This window comes from Cnephaeus nilssonii, assembly GCF_951640355.1.
Source record: "Cnephaeus nilssonii genome assembly, chromosome: 18".
NCBI lineage: Eukaryota > Metazoa > Chordata > Mammalia > Chiroptera > Vespertilionidae > Cnephaeus > Cnephaeus nilssonii.
In genome coordinates, this window is record NC_137089.1 from 2005906 (window position 1) to 2018261 (window position 12356).

Here is a 12356-nt window from a genome sequence, read left to right on the forward strand (position 1 = left end):
ATAAAGTACTATGACAATTCATATCGGGGTCCTTTCAAAACTCAAATGACATCCAAAGTATTTTCCACAAACCTGCCCTAAGAAAAGAACTCAATATAGGCATAGACAGGTACAGTCCTCTTATAACATGTTAAACTAACAAAATAGCCCATTCAATGTCCAAATGTAGAACATATCACAACAGTGGTGCTGGGGCCACAGGAATAGCCTGAGGTAGTCCATGATGGTGGGCCAGGTGGTCCTGGTGCAGGTGTGCCAGTGGATGGAGGGATGGAGGGGACAGATGGAAGCAGTGAAGGGGAGGTCTCACGGCTGGCTGTGACAGGGTCGGGTCTGATGAGGGAAGACGTGCCAGGAGCCCGGGTCTGGGGGAATTCCTCCCACCTGGGCCCAGAGGTTGCTTCCGCGGCGTCTCAGCCGGAGGGCCGCCTCTGAACGTGTCTTTCTTCACAGGAAATGCCGCAGTAGAACCTAACGAGGCCTCTTCCTGGCGGAGACACGCCTGACCCCAAGCCCAGGAGAGCCATGGCCAGCCTGCGCGGGGATGCTCCCGCCTGCCTGCTGCTGCTGCTGCTGCTATGGAGTGGGGACCCCCGCGGCTGCTGGGCCCAGAGAGCAGGTGGGTCGCAGGGTCTGTGCAGGCCTGTCAGTGTGCATGCCCCTGGGTGTGGGAGGGGGCGGGGCAGGGTGTGCCCTCGAGGGGGCTGGTGACTGTGTGTATGGGGGCTAACTAATGTGCATAACAGTCACTTAAGGGCATGTGCTTGCGTGTGTGAGTGTGTGTGTGTGAGTGTGTGTGTGTGTGAGTATGTGTGAGTATGTGAGTGTGTGAGAGTGTGTGAGTGTGTGTGTGAGTGTGTGTGAGTGTGTGTGTGTGAGTGTGTGTGTGTGTGAGTGTGTGTGTGTGTGAGTGTGTGTGAGAGTGTGTGAGTGTGTGTGTGTGAGTGTGTGAGTGTGTGTGAGTGTGTGTGTGAGTGTGTGTGAGTGTGTGAGTGTGTGAGTGTGTGTGAGTGTGTGAGTGTGTGTGTGAGTGTGTGTGTGTGAGTGTGAGTGTGTGAGTGTGTGTGTGTGTGAGTGTGTGAGTGTGTGTGAGTGAGTGTGTGTGTCTGTGTGAGTGTGTGTTGAGAAAAGAATGAGCTGTCTGAACCCGTTTTGAGTGAATCAGAGAACGGGTCCTGAGCTTGTCCCTCTCAAGTGCCTGTCAGGTTAGGGGGCAGCAGGCAGTGTTGTGTGTGGTCATGTCCTGCGAAGGCGTTGCCGCCATTCCAGGGGAAATGGACGCACTGGGCCCGGCCAGAAGGGGTGGCCCGGCAAGTCTGCAGTGGATGACGGGAGCGGGAACATGGACGGGAGAAGAGGAAGCTGGGGCAAGGGGGGGCTGGGGGAGGCCTGGCCTGACGATGGCTCTGCTCACCTGTCACCTGTCCAGGGCCTCTGGGAGGAAGACACTTTGGGTGCCGAGGCCTGCAGGGCCCTCGGGAGCATTGGGCGCCAGATCACTGGACATAAAGCCCCGCCCCACGCAAAGCCCCGCCCCGCAAAGCCCCGCCCCACGTAAAGCCCCGTCCCGCAAAGCCCCGCCCCCACAAAGCCCCGCCCCCACAAAGCCCCGCCCACGTAATTCCCCCTCACGCAAAGCACCGTGCCCACATAAAGCCACACCCCCCCACGTAAAGCCGGGCGCCCATTTTGCGGATGAGGACCCAGGGGAAGAGAGGCTGGGGCCCGTGCGGGTGAGGCTGGGGGCGCTCGGTGCTGAGTCAGAGCCCCAGCTATTTTCTCTGAAGCTGCAAGAAGACAGAATAAAAAACAAGGAAACCCCCCAAAACCCGAAGGCTTGCGTCAGTATCGTTGCTACGAAGCCTTCTCTTGGATTTTACTTTTCCCGAGCCTCTCAAAGCCCCGTTCGCAGGAAAGGCAGTGATGCCCGTGGCCTCCTGGGCTTCAGTGAGTCTGGGATGTGTGTCCACCGAGGCTCCCAGTGGACAGTTCACACACAGGGTTCTCCAGTTCACACGTGGGCAGGCTGAGGACAGGCCGGGCTTTCCCATTTCACAGGTAGAAAAGGAGGCTGGAGGGAAAAGGTCGTGACCTGAGGGGGGTCACATGGCCTTCACCTGTCCCGGAACAGAGGCCAGAAGCCAGGCACCAGCCCCAGGGTCAAGGCCCTGGCTCAGACATCACACTTACCTCTCCTGTGCCTACCCCCCAATCAGCTCCCTGGCCGCCAGGAGACAATGTGCGGGGAGCTCCCACGGGCTCCTTGGTGCGGCCTTTTGAGCGAGTCAACTTTCTGCAGCATTCAGACAAATTTGCTCGAGGATTCTGAAAGGTTCCGAGTGGGCCGGGGTCGCTATGACATGGGGCCATAACGTATCAAAGGAAGCTTTTATTTCAGGCACCTGGGTGCAGCAGAGACCGAAGGGGGAGGCCGACTTCTATAAACCTCTGCTGGCTGCCAGCCGCCCTGCTGACGTGAGGGTCTGGCCGGTCCTTGGCTCCTCCCCTGCCAGGTGTCTTCTGGTGACCTGAGCTCTGCGGTGCTCAAGGCTGCACGCTTCTTGCAAGATACCTGCCGAGCACAATACGTTTTCTCTGCCCCGTTTTATTCTCTTTAGCTCTTTCAGTGTCCTCAGAGGCGCGGTCAGCTGCTGCTCTTGGCAGACCCAAGCCTCAGGTTCTGGGAGAGTCAAGACCAGGCTTCTTAAGAAAAAAAAAAATTTTTTTTTTTATTGATTTCAGAGGAAGGGAGAGGAGAGAGAGCGCGCACTAGATCAATGAGAGTGAATAATGGATGGGCTGCCTCCTGCATGCCCCCACTGGGAATCGAGCCTGACAGGGAATCAAACCTCGACCTCCTGGTTCATAGGTTGTTGCTCAGCCACCGAGCCAGGCTGGCTGGGCAAGGCCGGGCTTCTTGATGGTTCCCACATATGTTTGTGCAGCACGTTGGGGTTCAGAAAACACCTCCCCTCATGTCCTCTCATTTAAAATGGGGATGAGCAGAGTGTCTGCTCTTGTTGCTCTGAAGACCAGAAATGATGCTGTTTGCTGTTTAATCAAAAGCATTGTATCGTTAATAGAAAAATCTGTATTTGTATACTTACCATAAAATGTAAGCCCATTTTTACAAAGCTTTATAGAATTCCGTAAGTGTGTATTGACGGTGTATGAATGCAGTGCATTTCCTGTGCTTTCTGATGGCGAGGGGCAGGGAACTCTTCAAATACCCACCAAGGAGCTCCCGCTAAATAAATTATGCTCATCCTTGCCGTAGACGCTCTGTCGCCATGGAAACCGGTATTATCCGCTGAAAGTGGGTTCCCAGCACCTTGCTGGATGCAGGGAACACAGCTCGCCCATCAGCGTGTCTGGTCCAGCCCCGCTCCCATCAATAACTATCCGGAAACAAGTGGAAAGCGATCAGGTCGATGCAAGGTGGTTCACAGTGTCCCCGTAGACGGGAATGGGAGCATTTCAGGCCTTTTTTTGATTGCTTTTCCGGGCTTCTCTGAATGGGCATGCCTTCTTTTGCGGCCGGTTTGAAAGATAATGAAGTCACCGTAACCACGTCATTAAGGAAGTGGGCCCGGTGATGTCCCAGGAATGCTGGTCACTTTCCTGTCAGAGTATATACTGTCCGCCGAGCCTCACAGCAGCCTTGGGGACACGCAGGACTGTGTGACAGGACACGGAGGCTTCGCTTTCAGGCAGCTGGTCCAGGCCCCTGCCCGTGGGTTCAGAGTGGGGTGTGTGGGGGGTCTGAGGCAGGTGGTGTGACCCAGTGACCACACCTCCAGGCCCCCACGGCCCACGGACCCCCCCCCCTTTTCTGTGGCCCCTGCAGGTTGCAAAAGCGTCCAGTACGACCTGGTCTTCCTGCTGGACACGTCCTCCAGCGTGGGCCAGGGGGACTTCCAGAAGGTGCAGCAGTGGGTGGCCAACCTGGTGGACACCTTCGAGGTGGGCCCCGCGCACACCCGCGTGGGGGTCGTGCACTACAGCGACCGGCCCGCCACGGCCTTCGAGCTGGGCCGCTTCCACTCCCGGGAGGCGGTGAAGGCGGCCGCGCGCTCGCTGGCCTTCCACGGCGGCCACACCAACACGGGCGACGCGCTGCGCTACATCACGCGCCACAGCTTCTCCCCGCGGGCCGGCGGCCGCCCGGGCAACCGCGCCTTCCAGCAGGTGGCCATCCTGCTGACCGACGGCCGCAGCCAGGACCTGGTGCTGGAGGCCGCGGCCGCGGCGCACCGCGCGGGCATCCGCATCTTCGCCGTGGGCGTCGGGGAGGCGCTGAAGGAGGAGCTGGAGGAGATCGCCTCGGAGCCCAAGGCCGCCCACGTCTTCCACGTGTCCGACTTCGACGCCATCGACAGGATCCGGGGCAAGCTGCGGCGCCGCCTGTGCGAGAGTGAGTCTGCGCGCTGGGGCGGAGGGGTGCAGTCTGCGGTGGGGGTGGGGGGGAGGGATGCGTGCTGCTGAGGTGGAGGGCTGCGGAGGGGTGCAGGGGGTGCAGTCTCCGGTGGGGGGGGGGGGGCGGAGGGATGCGTGCTGCTGGGGTGGAGGGCTGCGGAGGGGTGCAGGGGGTGCAGTCTGCGGTGTGTGTGTGTGTGTGTGGGGAGGGGCGGAGGGATGCGTGCTGCTGGGGTGGAGGGCTGCAGAGCGGGGGCGGAGGGGGGGAGGGGCTGCGGGGCTGGAGGATGCGTGCTCCCCGCCTACCAAGGGCGTGGGGCTCCTTGAGCAGGGAGAGGCCATGTGGCCAGTTGCGTGAGGCCTCAGCTACATGCCTGGGGGTGACAGGGGTGGCCTGTGTAAGGAAGGAACTTCCGGGCTCTGTAAGGAAGGAACCCTGGTGACCCTATCACCAGGGTCATCACTGCCTGGCGGGATAAAGACGCCTCCTTGTCACCGGTGAGAGCATCAGGGTGCTGAGGCCCTGGGAGGCACAGCTGCCAGGCCTGCTGGGTGCTCAGCTGTGGGCCCGAGGGGATGGGGCCACCGAGGGGAAGGGGAGGAAGGGCAGCGACAGCTGGCCAGGACGGACCTGGGCTCACCAGAGCCAGACCCCGACCGGGTCCCAGGCCCAGCCTAGAGGGGGACACGCCGAGGGGTGGCTCAGGGTCCGCGAGCACCCAGCTGTCACCCCAGAGCCCCTGATGCCGGGCCCTGGGAAGCAAGACCCCTTCCAGACCCTCCCCCTGGCACTGTGCCGTCCTGCCAGCCGTGGCCCAGACCGGCTCTGGACCTGCCAGAGCTGCATCTAGATGGGGAAGAACTTCTGTGCCCGGGGGTAGGTAGCTCCGGGAGTGGCAGGGACAGCCCTGAGGGGGAGGTCACTGGACTCGGGCCCAGCAGGGCTCGGGACAGAACCCAGGCCCCGAGCCGCTTGCTGACCTCATGCCCCGGAACCCACGTTCCCCACCACTGACCTGCTTCTGACTCGGGGTGACGGCTTCATTCCCGGGGAACAGGAGACCCCTCCAGCTGACAGAAAAGTGAAGCAGATTGTGCTCACACGGGATGCAGAGGGCAGAGGGCAGAGGGCAGAGGGCAGGGCAGGTGGCCTCAGGCGATGATGAGCCGGCTCATCCCACTCTCTCCATTGTTGGGCCCCTCTCCCTGACGGGAGCTCTGGGGAGGGGGAGGTGAGTGGGGTCCCGGGGGAACTGGCCTTGGGGAGCCAGCTGATAGAAGGGATGGGGGGTTGCGGGAGCCCTGTTGGGGGGCTTTCTCCCCTCTGCTCTGGCTGGTTGGTGCCCCCCATTGGCCCAACCCTATCAAATGCCAGCCAGCACAGGGGCCCGCATGCAGCCGCCTCCCCGGGCGCGGAGCAGGGCGATGTGAGGAGAGGTGGATTTCCGGGGCCACGCCCTGGGGCCTCTCCTATGGCCTCCCTACCGCCTGCTCTGCCATGTGGCATCCCGTCCCCCTGGCCTGGGCCTCATCCGGGGAAACAGCTCCGTGTCACGGCATCGAGTCCTGCCTCCCAGTGGCCTGACACGGTTCCCAGGGGACTCCATCCCAGCCGGGCTTCCTGCAGCGTGGGGGGCGGGCGGGCCTAGCCCCAGGACATCGGCTGTAATTAAGAGCCTTCTCCGCCGTGGCCGCGGAGCAGCTGGATATAGCTTGTCGGGCCGCCGTAGCGAGCCTGCGGGATGCCAGCCGCACGGAGAGCCCCCGCCCACTGCTATTTCGGGGCCCTGTGGTGGTCCCCTCTCCCGTCTCCTCTCCACGGCCAGGGACCGGCCCTGGTCCTAGCCTTCAGCTCCTGGACAGGGGCTGAGATGTTAGCGGGCATGAGCGCCGGGAAGGAGCCTCCCCATCCTTCGGGGCTTTGCCTCCCGGCACAGGGTCACCCTGCGTCCCTATTGATGTGGTCGCAACCAGCTTCCGCGCTGCGCCAGGGAGAGCTCTGACCGCTGGACACTGTGCTTCCCCCGTGCGGGACAGAGACAGAGACAGAGACAGAGACAGACAGAGAGTGTGCCTCTTTGGGGGAGATGGATGTTTGCTCCCCCGCAGTTCTCGCTGGGAAACGGGGTGTCTGCACCCAGCGCGGCATTTGGATTAGGGCGGCCTCAGTCTCCGTTCCCGTTTGTGAGCCCAGGCCCTCCGCACAGAAGTGAGCACACGGTCTCCTTCCTGACGCACGCCTGCCCGGTCCTCCTGCCCCTCCGCCCGCCTGGGGCCTCTGCAGTAAACTGGGACAGCCGAAACCGGTCTGGCTCAGTGGATAGAGCGCCGGCCTGCGGGCTGAAAGGTCCCAGGTTCGATTCCGGTCAAGGGCATGTACATTGGTTGCGGGCACATCCCCGATGGGGGGTGTGCAGGAGGCGGCTGATGGATGTTTCTCTCTCATCAATGTTTCTAACTCTCTATCCCTCTCCCTTCCTCTCCGTAAAAAATCAATAAAATATATTTAAACTGGGACACACACACACACACACTTACACACACACACACACACTCACACACTCTCACACACACACACACTCACACACACACACTCACACTCACACACTCACACACACACACACACACTCACACACTCACACACTCACACTCACACACACACACTCACACACTCACACACTCACACACTCACACACACACACTCATATACTCACACTCTCACACACACACACACATGCACACACACACACAACACACATATACACATACCCCCTAAAATACACCACACACACATGCGCACATGCACACACATCTGGGAATATGCATGTGGCCTCGAGGTGACCCGCCCAGCTGGTCCCTGGGTGGATCCGGAGCCCAGGCGGCAGCGGCGGCGGCATCGCTGTGGGCTGGAGCCGCCACGTGGAGGTCTGTGGCTTGGCCCTCGGGCGGGGCAGCCTCAGGAAGCGGTCACTGGGAGTGCCTCCGGGAACAGCTTGTTGTGCTCGAGGTCACCCTAGCATGGTCATCGGCTCCTGAACTCCCATCATGTGTTGGGAAATTTTATTAGAAACTGACGAAACTGACGAAACACTGAAAACAACCCGTAATTCCCTTTTAATTTGTTTACAGGCAAAGGCTTTGGCAGCCAGGCCGAGCCTGGCAATCACCCCGGGGTGCCCACACGACATGGCCCCCGTACAGAGCCGGGCGGTCCTGCCTTCGCTCTGTGGGACCGGGCCTGTCCCAGCGGCCCCGTCCCACTCTTCAGGAGTGTGTCCCACTCGACGGTGCGGCACGCCCATCATCCCCTCAGCTCTCCCCACTGACCCGCGGCCACTTTGCCACCGGGCGTGTGTCCTGCCGCGCGCCCCAGCTCACGGGGCTTTGGCTGTGTGTTTCCCACGGTGGCCTCGGTGTTGAGTTGATAAAGGGACGGAATAGAGTGGCCACCACCAAATTGGTACTTGCAAAAAGCGTGTGTACGTACACGCAATCTATATAAACCGATGGCTATAAATACAGCTCCTTGTAATTAGCTCCACGGAGGAAGGCTGGGTGTCTGAGTGCCTCCCGCCCTGCGGCTGCTCTTGTCCTACTGAACTCGTTTCACACTTGTCGGGGGCGCGGGGGACTCGGGGTCACATGGCAGGTCGGGGCTTTCCAAGACATGTGGCTGGGCCAGCCTGCCACTTCCCGGAAGGCTGAGGGCTCCAGCTGTCGCCACCGGCTGCTCAGGTGACGCGTTTGACTGTGAAGCGTGTCCGTCCTTGTCCTTTTAATTAGAGACCCTGGTCTCTCTGAGTGTGGCCCCACCCGACACATGCGCAAACCCACACACACTCACACTCACACCAACACAGACACGTGTATCCGCTCAAACACCCGGGGACACACTCACACATGCCCAGGCGTGCACACCCTAGGTGCATGCATGTGCGCACACTTCCCTCTGCCCCGCCCCCCGGGCAGCCCACGTGCAGCTGCGGGAACGGCTTTCTAGAAGCCAGCGCACCTGACGCCGCCTGCACCTGCGAGGCCCGGCCCGCACGCAGGAAATCTGACCAGCCGCCTGGCTGCGCGGGGACAGACGCCTGGACGGGGTGTTTGTTTGTGTGTTTCTAATAACGGTTCTTATGTACGTCAGTCTCACAGGTGTGGGAAGGCGTGGGCGAGGGGGGCTCGGTGCTAACCGTGCCGGGGGGCGCCCTGAGCGGGCCTGGCAGCAGGAGGGAAAGCCCTGGGTCCCTCCGTACCTGCGCAGCGGGGGGTGTTTCCTCCGCAGCCCGCTCCTGCCTCTGACCCCAGATCCCGCCTTGTGCTCGGGGTGGGCTGCAAGCGAGGCACCCAGGGCCAGAGCAGGGCTGTGCCAGGCGGGAGTGAGTGCCACCCAGGGCTACACGAGGCCAGAATGCGGAGCTGAACCCCTCCATCCGCCGCCTCCGCCCGCCAAGCCCTGCTCCTCACCGGGCGCCCCTGACCCCTGGGAGGCCTGGGCCTGAGAACAAGGGGTGGCCTGGGGCTCCCCGCTCTGTGTAAGTTACAGACCGCGTTTGAAAAGTGTTCCGGGGAGATGCTCCCCGCTGCCCTGCAGGGGCCTGGGAGGCAGGTCCGTGTTTGGAACCCTCTGGCCCTTCTGCGTGGCAGGCAGCGTCATGGTGCCCAGGGAGCCCACCCGGTCCAGCCCCCTGCTCCTTGCACCACCTGTGCCGTCGGCCCTGCACCTGGGGCCTCACGGGCACGGGTGAGGGCACCTGCCAGGAGATGCAGATCAGCTCCAGGACCCACACCCAGCTGCCTGCCAGCCGGCCATGACCCCAAAGGAAGCAGGTCAGCAGGGCGGCTCCGCCCTGGGAAGCAGGCCTGGCTGGGGCTGCCAGTGCGCAGACATGGGCAGGTGGGTGCCCCCGCGAGCCCCTGGGCAGTGGCCCTCCTCCCGGGGCGTGCACCTCCCCCTCCCCCTGGCCTCAGCCCTGCTGTACCAGCGGCATGTGTCAGGGATGGAGCAGGGCGCCCGGCTGCTCCTCATCGACATCTGGCCGTGATTCCCCCCAGCCCGCCAGCCCGCCAGCCCCCACGGGAATGCAGCCAGTGGCCAACCCAGGGCCCACCTCCTCCAGCCTCAGAGGGGAGAGCAAACGAGGGGCAGGGCGGGCCGGCCCCCTGGACCAGTGGCGGGGCCCTGGCCTGGCTGCCTGCGGCATCAGAGGGCGGAGCCCGGCCCTGCCCGCTCCGGGGCTCGGTCTCCTGTCCCTGGGGCCTGCCTTTGCCACTGGTGTTCTGATTCTGGGGACACGACCCCGAGCCTGCATACAGATACGTCTGGTCCCAGGCCACATGCTAATGGAGAGAATGTGGCCGCGACTAGAAAAAATAAATAGCACCGTATCTTGTTTGCCCATCTCCCCTGAGAACCACAGGCTGCTGGCGGAGGCAGGGAGCCCACCCCCCCGCCCCCCCCGGCCCCCAGGCCTGCTGGGCTTTGCAGCCAGTCCTGTTTTTCTGAGGCTGAGGGGAGGGGGATGGTTTGTGGCCACAGGGTGACTTAGGGACAGCGCTGCCCCCAGCAGCCCCGCCTTGTTCACGGCATTTCGTACCTTCTCTCCCGACCCGGATGGCACTGCCCGCTCCCGAGGGCAGGGAGTGGCTCGTCAGCCCTCCTGTGGGCGCACTTTGCCGTCTAATCACCATCCGCCCGCGGGGACCCTGTCGCGTGGGAAGAAGGGAGCTTCTCCCTCCCTGCAGGTGTGCCTGCCGTCCTCCCAGCTCGGCACCTGCCCCTACGGTGAAGTCCTTGGGGTGCCCCTCCCCGCGGTCCTCGGAAGCTCAGGGTTCGTGGGTGCCCGAGGGCAGACTGGGTGCGTGACCTTTCCCTCCGCAGCCCGGGCCTCGGCGGGAACGGACAGGAGAAAAGGGGGACCGTGAGATGTTGGGGTGGCTTGGGACCGGGTCTGGCTCCCGTGCTGTCTGTGGACTAATCCCTGTGGGACCCGGAGGGCGGCCGGTAAGAGTGGATTGTGTTCCTGAAGTGAGCAAACCCCCAGAGGGTTTAAAACACAGCGGGTGCCGGGCACAAGCAGCACAGGGTCACACCCTCGCCCGGAGCCCACGGGACAGAGAGGAGAGGAAGCTCAGAGGGGCTTGTGCACAGGGAGCTGCTGAGATGAGCGCCCGGGGCCGTGAGCATGAGCAGAGCGTTTGCATCAGACGGAAGGCAAAGCTCTGCGGCAGAGTTCGGCGCTAGGAGACACGCGCCCTCATCCCGTGGACTCGGCCCTCCTCGCTCCCTGGTTCTCCTGTCCACCTGCCTCCTCCTCTGCCGTTTCCTCTTCACCTCCCAGCATTCATGTTGGCGGCCAGGACTGGGCTTGGAGACTCCCCTCTCTCGCTTCCACGCCCAAGACTCAAGCACTGTCTGCGCTGGCCACTGTCCAGTCAGAGCCAGGAGCCCTTCCCAGAGGAGGGCCCTGCGGTCTCTGGTGACACCTGCTGGTGCCTGGCCCGTGGGACGCTCCCCTGGAGGGAAAGGGGGCCCAGGGACCCGGGACGTTGGCAATCACACTGTGCCTGCCCCTGCCCTCTGCCCGGCCTCCGGAGCACACCTTGGACCCTGGGCATGCCATCTTCTGTTGCCCTGCATTCCACACCCTGCCTGGTGAGGACCGGACTGCCCCTGGCCCAGCACCTCCCCTCCCTCTCCCCTCTCCTCTACCAGGTGATAGGGGCTTCCCTCCCAGGCCCCAGGGCAAGCCAGCCCCTCCCTCCTCAGGGCTCTGCTCTGGCTGGGACGTGGCGGGAGCCGGCTGCCTGCTTGCTCTTCTCCTGCTGGTTCACGCCCCTCGGAGCTCTCAGCTCGTGTGGCTCAGCTGAGAGGTTTTCCTGGACCAGCGGGTCCACGTGGGTGCTGGCCCCACACCCAGCACCCATCACCTGGCCACGGATTTCACCCACAGCCCTGATCCCAGGCGACCAGTTCACATCTCTGTGTCTGTCTCTGTCTGTTCTCTGCCCCCTTCTTGGACACGTGAACACCAGGTGAGTGGGCAGGGCCACCTCGCCCGCGTGTTTGCGTGTCTTCTCCTCACGCCAGACGTATGTGCCGGGCACTGGGCTGATAGGTGTTGCCTGAATAAATGAATTACTGAGCATGTATGCGATGCCAGGTGTCCTGCCAGCAACTTCCTGCCCTCTATCCCATTTAACCTTCAGGATGACCTTGGATGGGGAAACATCCCCACAAATGTGTACACCTATTTCTGGGTCTGGACACAGCCACAGGAGGAGAAACTGACATGGTCTAGGTCCGTGGTCGGCAAACTGCGGCTCGCGAGCCACATGCGGCTCTTTGGCCCCTTGAGTGTGGCTCTTCCAGAAAATACCACGGCCTGGGCGAGTCTATGTTGAAGAAGTGGCGTTAGAAGAAGTTTAAGTTGAAAAAATTTGGCTCTCCAAAGAAATTTCAATTGTTGTCCTGTTGGTATTTGGCTCTGTTGACTAATGAGTTTGCCGACCACTGGGCTAGGTGAGGCCTGCAGGCCCAGACCTCCTCCTCCACCCGCGAGGCGACCCCGCCCCCACTCTCCTGTTTCAGCCTCAGTTTACACCAGGGAGCAGGCACTTGTGGGGCTGGGAGACCAGACATGACCCTTGTCACTGTTTCCTTTGTCTCAAGGCTCCAAACCAGTCGGCATGTGTGCCCATCCAAAGCCATGTCAGGAAGGGCTCAGCCACGTCGGAGCCCCGCCCACAGGCCTCACGCCACACCAGCCCCTCCTGAGATTGCGGACATGTGACCCGGCTCTCGGACCGGTGCTCGCAGCTGTCAGCAGGTCCAGAGGGACTGTCTTTCTAGCAATGTCTTGTCACTTTCCAGCAGGCTGCCCCCGGAACGCTCACAGGAACATTCCCCCGACCTGACCACCTCCGCCCTCCAGCCCAGTGAA

General features: G+C 62.1%; 1 protein-coding gene across 1 annotated transcript in view; it reads left to right on the forward strand.

Moving 5' to 3' along the window:
• Positions 1-525: 525 nt before the first annotated feature.
• COL22A1 (collagen type XXII alpha 1 chain) overlaps positions 526-12356 on the forward strand; it is a gene marked incomplete at both ends in the record, with an annotated part of 114080 nt that continues 102249 nt past the window's right edge. Inside the window, 2 exons of the mRNA XM_079796295.1 lie at positions 526-619; positions 3848-4414. Of these exons, the coding sequence (XP_079652421.1) occupies positions 526-619; positions 3848-4414 (661 nt within the window). The remainder of the gene's footprint in view (positions 620-3847; positions 4415-12356) is intronic.